At 33.9% G+C, this 20,784-nt stretch overlaps 1 protein-coding gene across 7 annotated transcripts in view; it reads right to left on the bottom strand.

The window, feature by feature from the left end:
- LOC115879891 (oocyte zinc finger protein XlCOF6-like) overlaps positions 1-20,784 on the bottom strand; it is a 596,405-nt gene that overhangs the window by 67,063 nt on the left and 508,558 nt on the right. Inside the window, exons 5-12 of one of the 7 annotated variants that reach the window (XM_030896920.1) lie at positions 18,537-18,868; positions 16,290-16,484; positions 14,782-14,877; positions 14,554-14,724; positions 14,411-14,500; positions 14,096-14,328; positions 13,446-13,665; positions 8,362-8,567 (exon numbers count right to left, since the gene is read on the bottom strand). The exons of 5 other annotated variants lie outside the window; for them this stretch is intronic. In XM_030896920.1, the coding sequence (XP_030752780.1) occupies positions 8,392-8,567; positions 13,446-13,665; positions 14,096-14,328; positions 14,411-14,500; positions 14,554-14,724; positions 14,782-14,877; positions 16,290-16,484; positions 18,537-18,868 (1,513 nt within the window). In that variant the 3' untranslated portion in view covers positions 8,362-8,391. Of the gene's footprint in view, positions 1-8,361; positions 8,568-13,445; positions 13,666-14,095; positions 14,329-14,410; positions 14,501-14,553; positions 14,725-14,781; positions 14,878-16,289; positions 16,485-18,536; positions 18,869-20,784 lie in introns of those variants that run through there. One more of the 7 variants, XM_030896922.1, reaches the window with a different exon arrangement.

The raw sequence follows: 20,784 nt of genomic DNA on the forward strand, positions 1-20,784 counted from the left end.
TTGGTAGCACTTCGTTCAGTTACGTATTACTAGACAAAAGAAATAGGTTCAATTAATATAAACTTTTAAGAAAATATATAAGGTACAAAATAAATATCGTACATATAAATTTGAAAAAAAACCTTTTTTTTTTTTTTTTTTTTTTTTTTTTTTTTAAAAAATAAAACCAATATCCTAACAGTCATTACAATATGGAAATAGGTTTTTAATACTATATTAAAGAAAATAAGTTATAAAACTGGGGTTAAAGAAAAAGTTTTTCCGTTACAGCGGACAATTAAAGTTCATTGTTTTTCCTGAACATGTTTTTACACAATTCATTCACATTATAGATATTAAAAATAATTAACATTGTCAAAAGCATTTGTCTTTAACTATTATAAGAACTCTAGGATAAATATGCGGGCGTTGCGGACTTTTAGAGATTACAAGTATTCACCATGATTGTAAGCATAAAATTTCTCTCATGGTATATTTGACATTTAATGAAGCTTACGTTTAATCTGAAAGCAGATTGTCATGTATCACTGTCACGAGTCTGAGTCATATCATTTTAAAGAGTTTCTCTTAAACAAGGAGGTTCCCCTAAACACTCTTACTAGAGCCTGACCATATTTTACGAAAGTTTGTCACACACAAAATCTTACAAAAACGGTCCGGCGTCGTCTGAGAGACTGCGGCTTAAGTAACTTCTGCCAGAACTTCTAAAAAACTAATCCAGTTTGGGCATAAATATGGCTATCAGTCATTGACCGAGAGGGGAAGGATTAGCTGGAACGCCAATCGTGTGGGCGGTCCCAGTAATTAATAAGAATGAGTTAATTATTTGGCGTAGTCTGTCAGACGACGCCGGACCAGTTTTAATGGTCATATTTTATAAAACACCCTGTATAAATTTTTAAAAAATCTTAAAATATGTAAAACAACAAAATAAAGCCGCCATTGATTTAGAGTTTTTCGAAAAAGCACCGGTTTTTAAATAAAAAATATTCTAATATTTGGGGGTGGTTTCACCCCCAAGAATTCGAGTTTCGAAAAAAATCCCGTCTTGGCGGAACCTCTACATCCTAAGTCAATCCGTTTTTCCAAAATCAGCTTTTTTACATGGCACTTTCGCTTGGTATCGTGATTGTTAGGTGATCAGATTTTTTTCAAAAAAAAAAAAAAAAACATTTAAAAAAAATATTATAATATGTAAAAATGTTTTTTTATTTTTATACGTGTTTAAGCGTTTTTTCGGAGACTTGACCGTTTTTAAAACAAAAAATATTATAATATTTGAGGGGTGGTTCGAAAAATCCCTTCTTATCAAACCTCTACACCCTAGAATCAACCTGTGTGCCAAAATTGAGCTTCTTACGTTGAGTGGTTTGAACAGGATCGTGATTAATCAGTGAGTCAGTCACTTAAGGATTTTATATATTAGTATAGATCAGTAGAGATTTTAAGTAAAAAAAAATTCTCCCTGTAATGCTGGAGTCCAGTAGAGCCGCCCCTGGTCTACGTAATTACAACATACAAGACTGTTAACATTATCGGCGTAACGAAAACGGAGATTATCTGTGTTTTCGCCGTGAGATTCTAGGCGGTGGTACTGGTACTACTTATCTAGTTTAACGGCAATTATAATGGGACGAACGTAATATTATGCATCTACGCGCTCCACTGGGGTTGCTTCACATCGAAATTTCTTCACGCTAATTATTTATCATGGATACCTGATTTACAAATAATGTTCTAAAATAGTGCGGGATTGAGAGTAATTACTGGAAATTATGAACGATTACAGTGTGAGAAAATAAAAATGCAATTATTTATAATCCATATACAAGGGTGGTCCGAACTATATTCCGGGAACTTCGGCGGCATATTTTGCAGATAAAAATAAGTAAAATAGTTCGTATAAATGTATGTCCTAAATTGCTTAGTTTCGGAGTTACAGGGTGTAGAAATATCATTTTTATTTCGATTTTTTCCAAATAATTTCTGTAGTAACGGTAATATTTGGATAAAAATTGGAGTTTGGAAGTTTTTTGACATGAGAAATTTGATTTTGATGTAAATATGCCTTGTAGAGGGCGCCACCTACATATTTTTTACTTGGTTTAAAGAGAAACTTTTCGTCCGTACCTGTATAAAACTACAGAGTGAAAAAATATGCATTTCTATCTCTTAGAAGAAATTGCTACAAGCAACCGTTCCCAAGATATTTAGAATGGAAACAGTCAGTACCCCATACAGCACACTTCGTCCCAGGGACGTACATTTTATGTCCATTTTACGTCGGTACGTCCCGGGACCAATTAGGGACGTACTATGTACGTACAAAAGTGTACATACATAGACGTAGTTGGACGTACTATTTACGTACATTGTAGGACTTCACTACGGACGTACATGCGAGTAAGTACTACGGACGTACAGGGTTGGTCAAATTCGACGCTTTTAAATGGAAACACCCTTTTCTATAGGAGATAGACAAAAACTAATATCGGTGTCTGGAGCTCAATTTTTGTCAAAAACATGATGGTGAAAACCGCATATCGATATCTGTTACCGTTTCGGAGTTATGGAGTGTTTTTCAAAAATATGCATGTTTAACAAATCTCTGTAACTTTTATGCTATGGGAAATTTTGTATTTTTATGAGAACATTTTCAAAGCACATTTTTACGTAGAATTTAATGGTTTAAGTATAATTTTTTTAAAATTAATAATTTAAGAATTATCAACAGAAAATTTGATTTTTTATATGGGACACCCTGTATATTTTTATTTTATTGAAAAGAATTTAAAATTACCTTTCCAAAAATATAACACACTTGATATTTTGCTCGATTCCTCTTCGAGATATAGAGTATATAAAAATTCGCCCGCTTTAAATAAGTAGGCTTTGAACGGCACCGGCTGTAATGCAAAAAAAAATCTAGCTGTGAGCATCAATTAAAACATAAATAATATTTGCTATGAGAGATGCAGAATTTTATAAAAATTTAAAATATATTTAACCAACATCCCCAACACATTTAAACTATATCTAATAACAATAAAAATAAATAGCAAACCAAGACATGAGATTTTGCTACAGGTGTTCGACATATCAACCGTCTTCTGTTATGGACAGACGGGGCAGTTTTTGAACAATTCTCGCGGAATTCATTAACTCAGTGGGGGTGAAAGATACCCTCTCATAACTGCTAAATATTTAATTATTGTCTAGATTATACGGAAGAATACGGAAAAGGAACCTTTAATCTTCCGCAAATATATCCATAGGATTAGATCCATGGGAACTAAAAGTCAGGCGGCCTCGACGGCCAACGGCTGACATCTTGGTTAGCTATTCAATTATCCTTGAAATTGGGTGCAAAAATTTGCTGATAACTTCAGCGTTCAGAGGCGGTGCGTCGTCTTGCTGGAAAAATATGTTTTCGAGTTCCATTAAGGGCATATCATCAATAAGGGGTCCAAAGCCTACTAGTTAAAAGTGGCGAATTTTTAAAAATTCTGTATTTCGAAGAGGATTATAACAAGATATCAAGTGTGCTATATTTTTGGAAAGGTAATTTTAAATTCTTTTCAAATAATTAAAAATATAGAGGGTGTCCCAAATAAAAAATCAATTTTTCTGTTGATAATTCTTAAATTATTAATTTTAAAAAAATTATACTTAAGCTATTAAATTCTACGTAAAAAAGGTGCTTTGGAAATGTTTTTATAAAAATACAAAATTTTCCATAGCAAAAAAGTTACAGCGATTTGTTAAAAATGCACATTTTTGAAAAACATCCCGTAACTCCGAAACGGTAACAGATATTGATGTGCGGTTTTCACCATCATGTTTTTGATGAAAATTGAGCTCCAGACACCGATATTAGTTTTCGTCTATCTCCTATAGAAAAAGGTGTTTCCATTTAAAAGCGTCGAATTTTACCCACCCTGTACATGCGAGTACGTACTACGGACGTACATGTGAGTACGTACTACGGACGTACATGCGTATCTTGAAAATTTTTGAAAACGCATTACAAAATGTTATTTAATTTTAATATCATGACTGGATTATTTTGGTCAGATATACCCAATAATAATAAATGAACTGGATCAGTGGATCTTTTCTAGGCTAACGTTAATTCAAGTCACTCTAACTACCTCTACTTCTTTTATTAATAAATCTAACCCGACCGCTATAAAAAAAATGATTTCCTAATAATAGATAAATTATCCAGTGACCATAATGCATGACAGCCTTTGACGAAATCTGATGGGTTAAAAATGCAATATATTATGCAATTATTAGGCAATCGAGCCTAACAGGAAAATTATGCAGTCCTATGTTTAAATTTCCCGCTAAGTTATTCGTTCACATTCGAGTCTTGTCGGAATCGGAAGTCGGGCGGTTTCTAATGGCGTTTTCTATTGGCAGAGCTAGAGCGCACGTGCGCACTCAGTGTAGTGCCATCTTTTATTAATCAACGTAAAAAATAAAAACAACAATACACTGAGTGCGCACCTACTCCGATCAGAAGTGTCTAGCCCTAGCAGTCAACTTTTAAGCTTGACCAATCAGGTTGGTTAGCGTGGTTATTTGAAGTGTGTTAATTCATTTGTGTTTGTCGAAAACTCACAACGTGATTGGTCGAATTTAATAGTTTGTATATAGGGCTGAACCTGAAGTCTCCGATCCGTTTTCGGTGTGTTGTGTGAGCAGGTGTCATCAATGTGTCATGGTGGCTGTAGGTTGTTTGGCTTCCACGTTGTTTTCTTTTGTCGTTGGCTTTGTTGCTCGTTGTTTCAAGGTAAGTTAAAGTGTAATAATATAATCTGACTATTTCACCTAGCACAGTCACAACCTCGAATGATTGAGAATCAGCTCATTCAATTTTTTCAAAACAGAGGCAAAAATTAGATATTTGAATGCCAGTTTTCTTTTTGTATTTTATTTTTTTTTTTTTTTTTATAAAAAAATAAAATATCTACAACATCCAATAAAAGACAGAGTGAGCTAAGGGTGTAGTTGCCGGACCGAAGCCAGACTCATGGGTGTATCAAGACATAAGGGATGACCCTGTACCTGAGTTTTATATTAATAAAATATTTAAGCTGACTTCCATTGAATTGGCCTGAATTGAATTTACAGGTCATGCGTCGTTGAAAATGCACGTCCATAGTACGTGCATTGTATGTCCATAGTATGTACATTGTACGTACTTTTGATCATTTTACATCCAGTTTTTGTCCGGAACAGAACATAAAATGAACGTACCTGGAATGTACGTACGTACGGCATTACTGTAATTTTATTACTTTATCATATTAAGGGACAAATGTACGTCCCCGGTAAGTACGTAGTACGTACCTGTACGTATTTGTACGTACTAGGGACCTGACGTTCGTCGCAACATTTCGTACCTGGTACGTACATAGTATGTACCGTGGCTGTATGGGACATGTCGTGCAATCCAAACCTCTCCCTCCAGAACCATTACTCTTAGGGATTTTTACCGAGGAGACTTTTTAAATAAAAACGTCGTATATGTATATTATTTTAATCAGTAGTTTATGCAGGTACGCGCGAAAAGTTATTACTCTTAAAACCAGTTAAAAATATGTAGGTGGCGCCCTCTACCGTGGGAATTGATGACATCAAAGAATCAAGATTTCTCGTAATCAAAAACTTCCAGACCTGAATTTTCATTCAAATGAGATCCCAAATATTGTGCTACTTCAGACATTATTTGAAAAAAAAAAAAACTTCAACACCCTGTATCTCTCCTAAACTAAGCATTTTTGGGGCATACGTTTATGTAACTTTTTACATATTTTTATCTGCAGAATGCGCTGCCGAAGTTACCGGGTCACAATTCGGACCACTTGAAATTATAATGATTGCTTTTCAAAAGTCTCCACTCTTATAGAATTTTATTTTTCCAAGGTAAAAGTAGAAAAAAGACTCAACTTTGCATTTATATACCCTTGTTTAGGAACTTTTTTAATTTTTTATGAAAGTCAGTAAGGTACTTATTTAAAACTTTTGTAAGTTAATGATATTAATTTTTAAGGTTTCTAAGACGCACTCGCATTCGAACCAGTATCTTGCATAGCAACCGAGCCACGTGCATTCGTATTTAACAGACATTTTATTCTACCTATTAAGGTAAAGTACTGTTTTAGAATCGCCTATCATTTATCATCTGTGTCAAAAAAGGAAGAGAAGAAAAAGTAACTTATTTCAAGTTTTGAAAAAAAAAAAAAAAAAAATATGATTAAAAACTTGTGTAAACTAATTTTGTAATTAAAATTAAATGCATAAATCGGCAACTTCTATGTCATATATCAACATTCGTTGGAGAGAAAATATATTTTTGATAAACTCTATGTCAATATCAACATATACTTGATTTATGCACCCACGAATCTAGATCATTTGGTTAATTTGTATTATAAATAACAGAACGATTATCCACTTTACAAAGCGCGAAAAGAGAATGATCACATGATTGTAATATTTCCCTGATTTGTATATTATATTTTAGTTTTTTTTTTTTTTTTTTTTTTTTGAAAAATGTTTTATTCGAGGTTAAAAATTAAAACCTGATATTGTCAACCATTTTAGCGACAACAATACAGGTTTATGTAACAAATGTTCGTGATATTTCTTTACATAAAAAACATCTAAAATAAAAAAATAAAACTATATATTTGTTAATATTAAGACCAATTTTAAATTAGTCCAAACCTATATGGAATCACTAAAATGCATGATTGCACATGAAAAAGTAATATATTTTGTTTTTGTTTTTTTTTTACACGTTGAAAGAAAGTGAGGTACATTTGGTTATGTTGGTCTATTTGAAGATCGGTTTATCATAGAGAGGAGGTTGTTTTTTTTTTTTAAAACCACGTTTAAGAAAGAAAAATCAGCATTACAAAAATTAAGAAGAGAGGGGATGATTTTTTTATTGATGAATTTTTTGGGTATGAAAATTGGCAAAAAAAAATAAATTAAATAAGACACCATCGAAACGAATAAAAAAACTATCGATTAATTATAAAGTAATAACTAAAAATAAAAAAATTCATTATTTTTTTTTTTTTTTATTATTTAGAAATTTAAGAAAACAAAGGAAAAACGAAGAAATAGTTTTGTCGTGGGCGGCATTTGGCAAACTAAGGCATATACTGAGATCTGATATTACCATATGTTTAAGAAGAAAGATCTTTAACCAGTGTGTCTTGCCTGTCCTCACGTATGGAGCTGAAACGCTTACTTTGACAAAAAAGAACATACATAGAATACAGATCATGCAACGGAAAATGGAAAGGTCTATGTTGGGAGTTAAAATACACTCAGAGATAAAATACCCAATCATACAATACGAAATCGAACAAGAGTAAGGGGCGGTAATATGTTTTACATCTTAAATGGAATGGGGCCAGGATTGTGGCTAGGATGACAGATGGAGGGTGGACAAAAAGACTTGTGGAATGGAGACCAAGACGCGAGGCTATAGAAGCAGAGGACGACGACCTTCTAGCCATTGGACAGATGAACATTAAAATAGGGTGGCTGGAAACTGGGTTCAAGTGGCGCAAAATAGAAGGAAATGGCTAGAGTTAAGGAAGGCTTTTGTTCAGCAGTAAGACGTTATAAGCTAAATGATGATACAGTCTAAACAGGTATAACTACCATTTTATTGAAGAACTATAATAAACACAATTGTATAAAGCCAAGATAATATCTAAGAATTACATATTATACTACAGTCACACTTATATAACAGAAAATAAAAAAATTAAAAAAAATCGTAACTCCAAAATTACCGTAGCTAGCGAAACGCGATTTTCAATTTAAGATTAGGAATAATATTTGCAACAAAATTTGTAATAACATCAAAATCAGTCAAAGTCGCAGTTTTTGGGATAATTGAAACTAAAAGAACTTTCTACCAACTTTTTATTAACATATTTTAGTATGGGCGCCTATACGTGCCTCCCGGCGCCGATTTTTTCGAAGTATCTCGGCAGCCGAAGACAAGTAGCTTAATAAAGTTAGCGGCTAAAAAAGAAATTCGTTCATGTTACAGGGGCAACAAACCCAGGGGCGGATACAGGAATTTATTTTAGGGGGGCCCAAAGAAAAGTAACGTAGAATATGCTTTTTAGGGCGCCATTTTTAACCCAAAAGGCTAATATTTAGGGGGGGCATGGCCCCATGGGCCCCCCCTCTGTATCCGCCACTGTACAAACCTACCTATTATCAAGGAACGCTATTAATTATCTAAAAGTAAAGAGAAATAGGAAAAAACTGGAAAATGACATACCTTTTACAAAAATATCAACATATATTATAAAACGTATTAGTACTTATAATAAACTAAAAACCCATTTTCTAAACATCATCAGCCCGTGATACTGCAGCCCTCTTCTCAGCCATTTTCTTTTTTTTTAATACTTTTTTTACCTCCATGCGGTTGACTGCTTGGCGCAACCACTCACCAACAGCCCCGTCGCACTGAGATTTAATTAGATCTAATTTTGCTAATTCAGCTTTAGGTTTTATCGCTTCTGTGTCGACATACAATAGGAAAGGTTATATCAGAAACATATGTATGTACAGGGTGGGTCAAATTCGACGCTTTTAAATGGAAACACCCTTTTCTGTAGGAGATAGACAAAAACTAATATCGGTGCCTGGAGCTCAATTTTTGTCAAAAACAAGATGGTGAAAACCGCATATCGATATCTGTTACGCCAAGTTCGGAGTTACGGGGTGTTTTTCAAAAAATATGTTTTTTTTTTTTTTTTTTTTTTTTTTTTTTTTTTTTATTAAATTTGTATTATTAGAAATATGTTGGCAAAAGCAGCCTTTTTACGTAGAATTTAAATGGTTTAGTATAAAATTTTTTAAAAATTAATAATTCAACAATAAATGATAAATTCTTAATATAAAAAAAAAGATTTGATTTTTTATATGGGACATGACTGTATATTTTTAACTTTATTGAAAAGAATTTAAATTACGCGTTTCCAAACATATAACACACTTGATATTTTAAATCGATCTCTGCGAGATATAGAGTATATAACAATTCGCCCGCTTAACATAAGTAGGCCTTTGAACGGCTACCGGCTGTAATGCATAAAAAATCTAGCTGTGAGCATGCAATTTAAAACAAAAGTAATATTTGTCTTATGAGAGATGGCAGAATTTTATAACATTTAAAATATATTTAACCAACATCAACAACACCATTTAAAAGCTATATGTCTAAATAACAATAAAAATAAAGTAGGAACGGCAATGACATAGATTCTTGAATAGCAGGTTGTTCGACCATATGCGACGGGCGTCTTCTGTTATGGACAGCCGGGGCAGTTTTTGAAAACATTTCTCGCAAGTATTCATTAACTCAGTGGGGGTGAAAGATAGCCTCTCATAACTACTAACGTATTTTTAATTCTTGTCTAGATTACGGAAGAATAAGGAACCTTTATTCTTGCTCCAAATATATCCAGTTAGGATTAGATTCATGGGCATTAAGTCAGGCGGCTTCAACGGCCAACGGCTGGAATCTTGGTTAAGTTCAATTATTTTTGAAATGGGCTGCAAAAATTTGCTGATAACATCAGCGTTCAAAGGCACTGCGTCGTTTTGCTGGAAAAAAATGTTTTGCCGAGTTCCATTAAAGGCCATATTTCATCATAAGGGTCCTAAAGGCCTAACTACTTCACTAGTAAGAAGGTGGGGCTTTGAAAATGTCTTCTATCATAGTAAATATCAACAAGACATTTTTAATAGGCAAAAAAATTTACAGCGAATTTGTTAAAATTTGCACATTTTTGAAAAAAACACGCCCGTAACTGCCAATACGGTAACAGATATTGATGTGGGGTTTTGCAACCATTTGTTTTGATGAAAATTGAGCTCGCCTAGACAACCCGGATATTATTTTAGTTTTCGTCTATCTTCCGTATAGAAAAAGGGTGTTTCCATTTAAAAAAATACATATTATGATTTTGACCCACCCTGTACAGGGTTGCGCCTCTCATACGCCGCGGAGGCTCCAAGGAGAACGACAGTTTGTACTGAAATTAAATTTTGTGAGCATATGTAGGTTAAATCAGAGCACTTTTTAAAAATATAGAGAGTTCTACAGGGCGTCCCCCAAAAAAATTACATATCAGAGTTGTGTTTTTTGTAATGGAACACCCTATATATTACTTGATTTTCGGATTCTGGGAGAAAAATAAAGGTGAGTTTTATAAGAGAACTAACTATATGACTAAAATGTAAGGTTTTTGACATTTTCGAGAAATAAAGAACAATTTTTAAATTATAATAAAACCTACCTAAATTGGAATTTACCCGGTATAGCCTAATATGTAGTTAAATTAACTTACTACAAATTAAAAAAGTACTATAAATCAAATTAAAACTTGATCCAAAGAGTTATACAGGGTGAGAGAAAATTAATATTAAACATTGGTCACCTTTAAAAGTATGTTACTCTCTTATTTTAAATGGAACACCCAGTATATTATTCCGATATTCAATGAGATATTTCCATTTACATGATTTAATCTGAGTAGATATTTATTATTTGATATAATCTAAGTGGCTGGTGATATGTCTGACGTTACTTCAACATAGCTGTCTAATTAGTCCAACTTTAACAACTAGTTATTATTTTGTGTCAGTTAAAAAAATCTCAGAAATTTGCCGGAAATGCAAACTAATCCTATATCAGAGTAAATTGATATGATTCTATTAGTTGGTGAATGCAGTGTGCATTCCCCAATTAATAGAATACTTAAATACTCCTGATTTTATCTAGTCTGGCTTTTTTTATGGGGATATGCTCGGGGATATGTTAAAGACAGTGTTTACAAAACTCGACCAACTAGTATCGACAACATGAGAGAAATTATTGTAGCTGTTTTTCGAGGTAGAACTCCACATCTTCTTCCTCTTTCTCTGCTTATCCATTAATGGATGTTTGCGACCACATTTATTTTTGGGGCGCCCTATATATGGTTTAAGTTATGTAAGACAACAATTTTTTGTTATAATTTAAGACGTCTCTCTTTACATATTATTACAGTATATATAAATAATTTTAAGTTTTCCAGATTGAAAGTATCAAGTAAAAAACCTCATGTCCAACCGCTTCCATAAGCTCGTTCCACTGTGCGCCGTAGAGGAGTACCGACCAGACGTAGCATTCCACAAATATCAACCGAAGCTCAAGGTCGAAATCGCTACAGGTGAAGACTTTTTTAAATTTCAGAAATGCGCCCCGAGCTTGCTCGATTCTGCACTTAATGTCCCTGTCAGATGACCAGTCCTCGTGAAGCCAAGCTCCCAGGTACTTGAATTTTTCGACTCGTTCTATGAATTTTCCCTCGTATGTTAAGCTGACGTCTTTAAACTCATCCACCTCTCTCGTGACAACCATGAATTTTGTTTTCTTTGTGTTAATGGCCAGTCCCATTCTTTTACTACATTCTCCTACCATACTAACCAACTGTTGTAAATCATCCATGTTATCCGCAACCAAAACTGTGTCATCGGCATATCGTATGTTATTTATCCAGACTCTATTGACTCTAATTCCAATCTCCTTGTCCTCTAGCGACTCCTGAAAGATGGCTTCTGAATATATATTGAACAAGAGCGGCGATAGTATACACCCCTGCCTTACACATCTGCGAATACAAATTTGGTTGGTTAGGCCGTTCGCTAATTTTACCCGTGCTGATTGGTGCTAGTATAGGTTTTCAATACATCGGATGTCTTTCTGGTCTAAATCCAATCTCCTGAGAAGCTGCATAAGTTTATGATGTTGCACCCTATCGAAAGCTTTTTCGTAATCTATAAAACAGAGACATTACAGTTTACTTAATAAAGGGTATGGCCTCCTCTACTGTTCATTACAGCCCTACATCATCTCTCCATTCTCCTGATCAGGTTGTCCATCTCTTCTTGAGGTACAGCCTGCCACGCTGCATTCACGGCCCGAACCAGATCCCTACGAGTTTCACGAGGCATACCCATTCTCAAAATTTTTCTTTGGACCGAGTTCCATACGTGCTCGATGGGGTTGAGGTCAGGAGATTGGGCCGGCCAGGGTAAGATGTTTAATTGATGAGCATTGATAAACTCACTTACCACTCTGGCTGTATGAGGCCGTGCATTGTCATACATGAGAATGAAGTTTCTCCCAAAATCATTGGCATATGGTAACACGACAGGCTCAAGAATTAAATCACGATATGTGATTCCTGTTAGAAACCTTTCAAGAAAAACGAGATCGGTTTTTCGGCCTAACTGGACTCCTCCCCAGACCATAACTGTTCCACCTTGATAGCGGTGCACCTCCTGAACATGATCTAACCGAATAAGATTTTCCGGTTCTCTCCATACCCTAAGCCTTCTCGAATCCGGATGAATTCCAAAGCGTGACTTATCCGTGAAAAGAACATTGGCCCATTGTTCATTCGACCACTGAACATGATCTTGAGCCCACAAATATCGTACCTCTCGATTTCCTCTCGTTAAGGGTTGAGCTCTCCAGGGGCGTCTGCTTCTTAAGTTGACCTCTCTTAATCTATTGCGAACAGTGTCAGGACTAACGGTTACATTATGTGTTTGCTGGAGTATTAAACTAAGCTCTGGTGCTGTAAGAGTCGGTCGGCGTCGAGCATTTAATTGTAAAAAATGATCTTGCTGAGAGGTAGTAATGCGATGTCGCCCTGTGTGCCTTTCAGCAACATCACCACTTTCACGGTAGCGTGCACTTAATCGCGATATAACACTTTACGTTGTATTTCATGCTCTAGCTACGTCGATTTGGCGCATTCCAGCTTCGAGCATACCCTTGGCCCTTAGCATTTCGTCTCTGTTAAGATGTCTACGCTCCATAATGTCGTTTAATACTAAACAGAGTTATTTGAATGACTTCTGGCCAGTTATCATAAAAACATAGCCAGTACAGGTTAAATTCGAACAATTGGTGCTAGGTGCTTTTTATACATTTGACAAAAAATGCACAAACACTTCTGCAAATATCCCAAATTTAGAAATAACTAGTGTGACTACTTCGTTTCAACCGAAGAAATTATATCCCTAGATTTTTGCGGTGTGTGTATGTCAAAATCCTTATATTTTAGGTATATACTTGTTTAATAAAACTCACATTTATTTTTTTCCCAGAATCCGAAAATCAATTAATATGTACGGTGTTCCATTAGAAAAAACACAACTTTGATGTGTAACTTTTTTTGGGGACATCCTGTATAATTCTATATATTTTTATAAAATGCTTTCATTTAATCTCCATATGCTACCAAAATTTCATTTCGATATAAACAACCGTTCTCCTTGGAGCTTCCGCGGCGTATGAGAGGCGCCACCCTGTATATTATAAACCATCTATAACTTACCAAACGTTACAGTAAGGAGTTCCTTAAACTGTACAAATCCTTCTTTTGGTGGTCCATTTGGGTTGTTTCGGCGCCCAAACATATTATACTGTGTGGCTAACTCATTGGTCATTATGTGTGAATAAATATGATTAATCACTTTATGCAATTCTTGACGGATTGTTTTGGGATCAAAATCTTTCAAATTTGGAATTGGACACGAATCCTTCATGAAAAGTCGCTGCAATAATACAAAAAGGTGCCAGATTAAGACTAAATAAATACCATAAGGAATATTCACTTTTTAGTGTATGAAAATAAATGTGCATCATATGAAAAATACCAGGGTTGGAAAAAATCTGATTTTTTAAAAAAAAATCAGATTTTTTTTATTTTAATCGAAAACATTATTTAAATTGAATAATTAATTCCAATGAAAGTCCTAACTTCGTAACACTGCCCGATCAGGGTTGGCATGATTTAAATCATGATTTAAATCGTATAAATATTTTTTATATTTTTCTACGACACATTTTTGTAACTTTTACAATTATTTTTCGATTTATTGTAAAGTATTTTAAAAAAGTTGATTTTTTAATTTAAATTGCATGATTAAAATTAAAAAATCACTTGATTTAAATCATGTCAACCCTGAAAAATACAAAACTTACAAGGAATGTGAAGTAACGACTGTTTGTTCTTAATGTATCATTCAATAATTTTAGCCCTTCAACTGTGGATACCGGTAGTGGCACCAAAGTTTCCATCTCCTTCCGCTCCTTGTCAACAGTTTCATCTTTGACGGGTTCTTTCTGTTCTGTACTCAGACATTCCAAGCGTTTTTCTACAACTGCCACCTTATTTTCCATATTTGCAGTTCTATGCAATAGTCGTAAGAAGCAAGCTACAATTTTTTTTCTTAAAGTACAATCTTGGAAACATTGAATTTAGAGTACACATTGACATTGTTTTAAATAAACACTGACCTTTATAGAAATCATCTAAAGGTTTTCTATCTAAAAGATGTATTAGATCTATATCTTGGATATGTGCAGGTTCGTTAAGTCCAACAGCACCTAAATGCATATAAGATTTGAGAGATCTGAATTTTTGGCAAATATGAAAGTACCTTGTAAATCCAACGAAGCTTCTTCCATGACTTTCGAATCGCTAGATGGGCTATTCGAAGGTGAGGCTATGCATTCTTCAACTTTTACTGATAAGGTACAGTCGGATTCAGGTTGAATGCAATTCATCATGGAAAGATATGATGACTCGTCGTGTAAATCCCTTGATAAATCTATTAATAATAAACACCCCTATATCATTTCAATTTACGGTTTACTGCTTATCTTACCGCATGCCAATAAATCCACGTCATTTTTATTTTCTGGTGGATCTAACAAATTTATGTCCATTTTTGAGGTGACATTGACTGAAGGATCTGAAAAATCTATACTAATATATAAAATCCTTCAGTGACGGACTCGCTGATTAATCACGATCCTGCTCAAACCACTCAACGTAAGAAGCTCAATTTTGGCATACAGGTTGATTCTAGGGTGTAGAGGTTTGATAAGAAGGGATTTTTCGAAATTCCAGTTCCAAGGGGGTGAAACCACCCCCCAAATATTACAATATTTTTATTAAAAAAAGGTCAAGTTTCTAAAAAAACGCTTAAACACGTATATTTTATTTTGTTTTTTACATATTCTAAGATTTTAAAAAAATCTATACAGGGTGTTTTGAAAAATCTGGTCATTGATTAATCACGATCCTGCTTAAAGCGCTCGACGTAAAAAGCTGATTTTTGGAAAACGGATTGACTTGAGGGTGTAGAGGTTCGATAAGGAGGTATTTTTCGAAACTCGAATTCTAAGGGGGTGAAACCACCCCTCAAATATTAGAATATTTTTTTATTTAAGAAACGGTCAAGTTTCCGAAAAAACGCTGACACACGTACATTTTATTTTGTTTTTTACATATTTTAAGATTTTTAAAAATGTATACAGGGTGTTTCAAAAAATCTGGTCATTGATTAATCACGATCTCCCCCCTTTAATCACGAAACCACCCCTCAAATATTAGAATATTTTTTATTTAAAAACCGGTGAGCTTTTCGAAAAAAACTCTTAAACACGTATATTTTATTTTGTTGTTTTACATATTTTAAGATTTTTGAAAATTTATACAGGGTGTTTCATAAAACATGACCATTGAGTAATCACGATTCTGCTTAAACTGCGTGACGTTTAAAGCTGATTTTTGGCAAACGGATTGACTGTGGGGTGTAGAGGTTCAATAAGGAGGGGTTTCTCGAATCTCAAATTTCAAGAGGGTGAAAACGCCCCTCAAATATTACAATATTTGTTATTTAAAAAACGGTTAGTCTTTTAGGAAAACGCTTGGACACGCATAATTTATTTTGTTTTTTTTTACATATTTTGATTTTTTTTAAATCATACAGGGTGCTCCAAAAAGTTGGGTAATGGATTAACCACGATTCTGCTTAAACCACCAAAATTAACCACGATTCTGACGTAAAAAGCTTATTTTTGGCAAACGGATTCTCAAATATTACCAGGTATTATAATATATAATAATATCGCCATATTGTTTTTCCTCATGCTGACATAAATGTGAGAAAATTTTATCCGGTTTGTATGTTAATGGCAATTCTTTGTATGTTAATGGCAATTTGTATGTTAATGGCAATTTATCATCACCATTACAAATGATTAATTCGACCCGAACGAAGTCGCGGGTACACGCTAGTAATCATATAAATGAACACAATGTTTATGTACCTTATAATATTTAAACGGATATTATTATCGAATAAAAATTAGAAATAGGTATACTTACGATTTCTCTTCGCACGTCTGATTTCTACATCGTCATCACCATTTAGAGAAATATCGGTGTCGTCAGGCCAATGTTTTTTTTTCGAGACTAAGCGTCTTCTACCTGCTCTTGTATCAGCTTTGAATACTTCCAGATCACTATAATAGGGATAAGCCTCGGCATTAGCCTCTTCCCGTCGAGCATCTTGATAGTTGTCTACAAAATGAGCAATAATAGGAAAGGTTTGAAGAGACTTTATACAGGGTGGTCCGAACTGTATTCCGGAAACTTCGGCAGCATACTCTGCAAATAAAAATAAGTAAGTTCGTATAAATGTATGTCCTAAAATGCTCAGTTTCGGATATACACGGTGTAGAGTTCAAATAATTTAGTAACGTCAATATTTTTATGAAAATAGGTGTCTGGGAGTTTTTTTGACATGAGAAATTTGATTTTGATGTCAATATGACTTCTACTAGTAGAGGGCGCCACCTACATATTATTTACGACGTTTTTTACGCGAAAAAGGTCTCTTGGTAAAAATTGCTACGAGTAATGGTTTTCGAGATATTTGGAATCGAAATTATCAATACCTGTCATCATTGACATAAATTAAACGTGTTGACTAAATAGTTATTAGACTGAAATCATAAATTTGAAATGTTTTTGTCCCAAAAATTCAACAGAAACTGTTTTATCATCATTTTTTGCAGAAAAATTTATGATTAATTTAAAAAAATAAAAATTTCCCAAATTTATTATTTCAGTGAAATCACTATCTACTCAAGGTGTTTATTTTTCGTCAATAATGACATGTATTGTCTATTCGAAAATATCTTACGTAGGAAGTCGCAGAGATGTATATTTTTCCACTCGGTAGTTTTATACAGGTACGGACAAAAAGTTATTACGCTTCAGAACAGTTAAAATACATGTAGGTGGCGCCCTCTACTAGTAGGGGTCATATTAACACCAAAATCAAATTTCTCATGTCAAAAAACTCCCAGACACCAATTTTCATCCAAATATTGACGTTATACTCTGTTTTTTTTTTCTCAGGTAAGATTTCGACAGACGATGACAGAAGAAAAGCAGATGACGTCCCATACCAATCTATTTATTTTACTAAAAAAGTTTCTAATAATTTTTAAGTTATCTATGGATGGGTTTAAATATAAATCCGTCATACGTCGTGTCTTGTTGTTTTTAACCAGTTTTATTGGTTTATTTAAAAAATGACAGATCGTATTTCAATTTTATTGGTTTGACGGAACGATGAACGACAAACGGACGCCGATGCGTATGAACTCGCCTTTAGATTTTTGTCATTTTTGACGCTTGTCAAAGTCTTGCCAAATTCTAGGTTATAATTTTGTGTCAACTTTTGTTAAATACCCTGCGTTTTGGAATATGATGCATTTTGATTCGTATTATTACGTGTGTTTTGTGTCTTTTGAAGTCAAGTGGAGGAAAAATCGAGTGAAAATTAACTGTAGACCCAGAGCACAGTTTATGGTTAATACTCGCTGCCAGGGCAGAAAGTCTTATACACCAATGAAGTTGCTATCGATAAAGTTTGTATACCATTTCGTCGTAGATAAGTGCATCTTGTATATGGTAGAAGGATCAAACTAAACACATACTAAAAACTGGAGTAGCTGTAAAATATCGATATCACACGATAGGTAAATAATGGATTTTAGTACTGCAGAAAAATAATGTCAAAAGGTACTGGTTTAAAAAAATTAAGATTAAAGTTAATTAATCAACCTTTAAGGTATAAAATTTGGTAGGTGTTATTATTAATAAAATAGTTTGTTTTATTTACCTATGTTGTTTTATTTATTCCTGTGGAATATTACAAATTTGTAATTGTACATAAGTTATATTGATAAATATAATCATAAATGCGGGTAGTTTCATAAAGCTTGAAAGTAAATAATAGTTCTTTTTTATATTTTTTTGGTATGTAGTGTCTTGTTCTTGTTTGTTTTGTATTAACACATACCGTTTTTATTAAATAAAATAACTCGATTACATTTTTTCAGTTTTATACAGTTTTTTTCACAATATTTTGAAGTAATCACTTGACATCTTGTCAATCAAATTTTAAATATATCCCGCCATGCGTTCCAGTTGTACCAACTTATTTCTTTGTAAAATAAAATCGGACATACATTTATACGAACTTTTTTACTTACTTTTATCTGCAGAATATGCTGCCGAAGTTTCCGGAATACAATTCGGACCACCCTGTAGGCAACTTACCAAAAACAGTTTCCAGGACGAACCTTATCGGCCACTTAATCCATTTTTCTGTGTCTGGTAAAATATTTTTCAGCTTGGCCTTTCGGACTTGGTGGCTACTTTCATGTATAGGAGTATAGGCGAAGATATGAGTGTAAATGATTTTATTTCCTAAGGAAATAATAAACGGTGTCGCCGATTCTCCCAGCCAGTAACCTGGTATTGCTTCTATAGTAACATCAACTATCTCTTGAAACGGTAGGAATTCGGCGACAACGTATTTTCCCATCGCTTCCTTCAACTCATTTGGTTTAAGTCTTTTTATTTGAATTTCGGGTTCTTTTGAACGCATTCTACAAAGAAACAGAAAAAATGTTAATACACATTATAATATAAAGCCATTATAATATAAAATCTTTCTTTAGGGAGTGGAAGGTATAGGCAATTAAAATATGGGCATAGTAGAAGGTAGAAGGAAAAGAGTAGTTGCACTCTCCCAAATATTTTCTGCCAGTTTTTACAATCTGTCGAATATCGGCAGATTGCAGAGCGTTTCAGTTGAGTTCCGTCCGTCGACCTGCGAGGTTCGAGCGTTGCGTCCCAGCACAGAGACGGATTGACAAAAAATGAGTGCCTTACTGTGTGCTGCTATTGGTTGTAGTAATAATTCAAAAAATGGTGCTTTGAGTTTTTTTTTGAGTTATTTGTGGTCATGTTTGCGTTCAGGTTAATTTTCTCATGACACATTACGACTTAATAATTTGATATTATTTTCATTCAAACCTCAATTTTTTACCGATTTTACTTTCGACAACCATCCCTTGCTTGCTGTTTAACAAACTGCACTATCATTGACAAAAATTTGCTAGTACCGAAAAAAAATTGGAAATCCCGGTTCCTTAGAGGTATAGTACCAAAATTGCCGGTTCCGAAAAACATCTCCGGTTCCTTATACCGTAACCACAGAATATCTAGCTACGCAACAGAAAAATACTCGAAATGAAAGAGCTAAAATTGCACAAATAGAATACTAGATGGCGCGACAATGTCATAATCAGAATATAATTAGAAATTTTGAACTTTCGGTTTTGGATCAACGGCTCGTCGACTGCCTTGTAGCTCGGCTAAATATGCACAGTTGCCAGATTCAAAAAGACTTGAATTGGCATCCCATTCTTTTTACTGTGTATAATGCAGTATGTGTTTCTTTCTATTCGTCTTTTCTTGTCAGATACACTTATATTAATTATTCCTTTGGCTATTAAAATAGTTTTAAGTATATTATTACAAAACATATACATTTTTAATATACACTACCTTATAATGTTAACTAAGAAAATACCTTTAATTACCTTAAAAATTAATAATATACAGGGCGATTGATAGTGATATTTATTAATGCTGGAACGTTAGTAATGAAATATAAGTTTAATAATAATGGAAATAATTTATTAAAATGCAGTACAAAAATGTTAACTGACTAAAAAATACTATAATAACAAATTTCTTCCGTTTGCCACGTTATTTATATAGACCTAGGTAGATTTTAAAAAGTGACACAGGTACAATTAATAATATTGTCAAGGATGGAATTATTCGATATATAAAATAACATATTTAATATTAATATATTTCGTAAATTAATAATTCGATTGAAAGGAAGTATAAAATAATTAAAGTTCATTGGCATTTACGCAACAAAAGTAAAGTTTTAAAAATCAAAGTTATAAGCATAATTGGTAATTGCGAAAATATTTCCTTTCAATCACGAATTTATAAAATCATCAACAGCATAACGCGGTCATCGCACCGGTCATCGCACCGATCGACAATAATGCCGATTCGATGATTCGACGTAACGAACCAATAAATACAATGTCACCTGTTGACGGCGGTCGACAGTCGATAGTCGATAGTACAGTTCGACAATGGTCGAGGTCGAGATGCCTGTCATTGGATTAGGCTGGGCCTGATTATTGCCCCCGAAGCCGAGTGATTATGCCTGATGTAACTTATAGGGGTGTGACATATGTGGTGGAGGCGCCGGCGCCTCCGCCTCCACCACATATGTCACACCCCATTTTGTGGGTTATGACTAGGGGCATAGCAAATAATAAATACTTAAATTTAACTTAATAATCAATTTAATTAATCTACGAATAATAAAATAATTATAAAACTAAATGTGTACTTACATATTATATTTATGGACGAACATCATCACTGGCTCGAGGGTAGTGTCAGGGTAGTGTAACGTCAATGCCGGAAT

This window comes from Sitophilus oryzae, unplaced genomic scaffold (assembly GCF_002938485.1).
Source record: "Sitophilus oryzae breed Bouriz unplaced genomic scaffold, Soryzae_2.0 scaffold_158_pilon_pilon, whole genome shotgun sequence".
Classification (NCBI taxonomy): Eukaryota; Metazoa; Arthropoda; class Insecta; order Coleoptera; family Curculionidae; genus Sitophilus; species Sitophilus oryzae.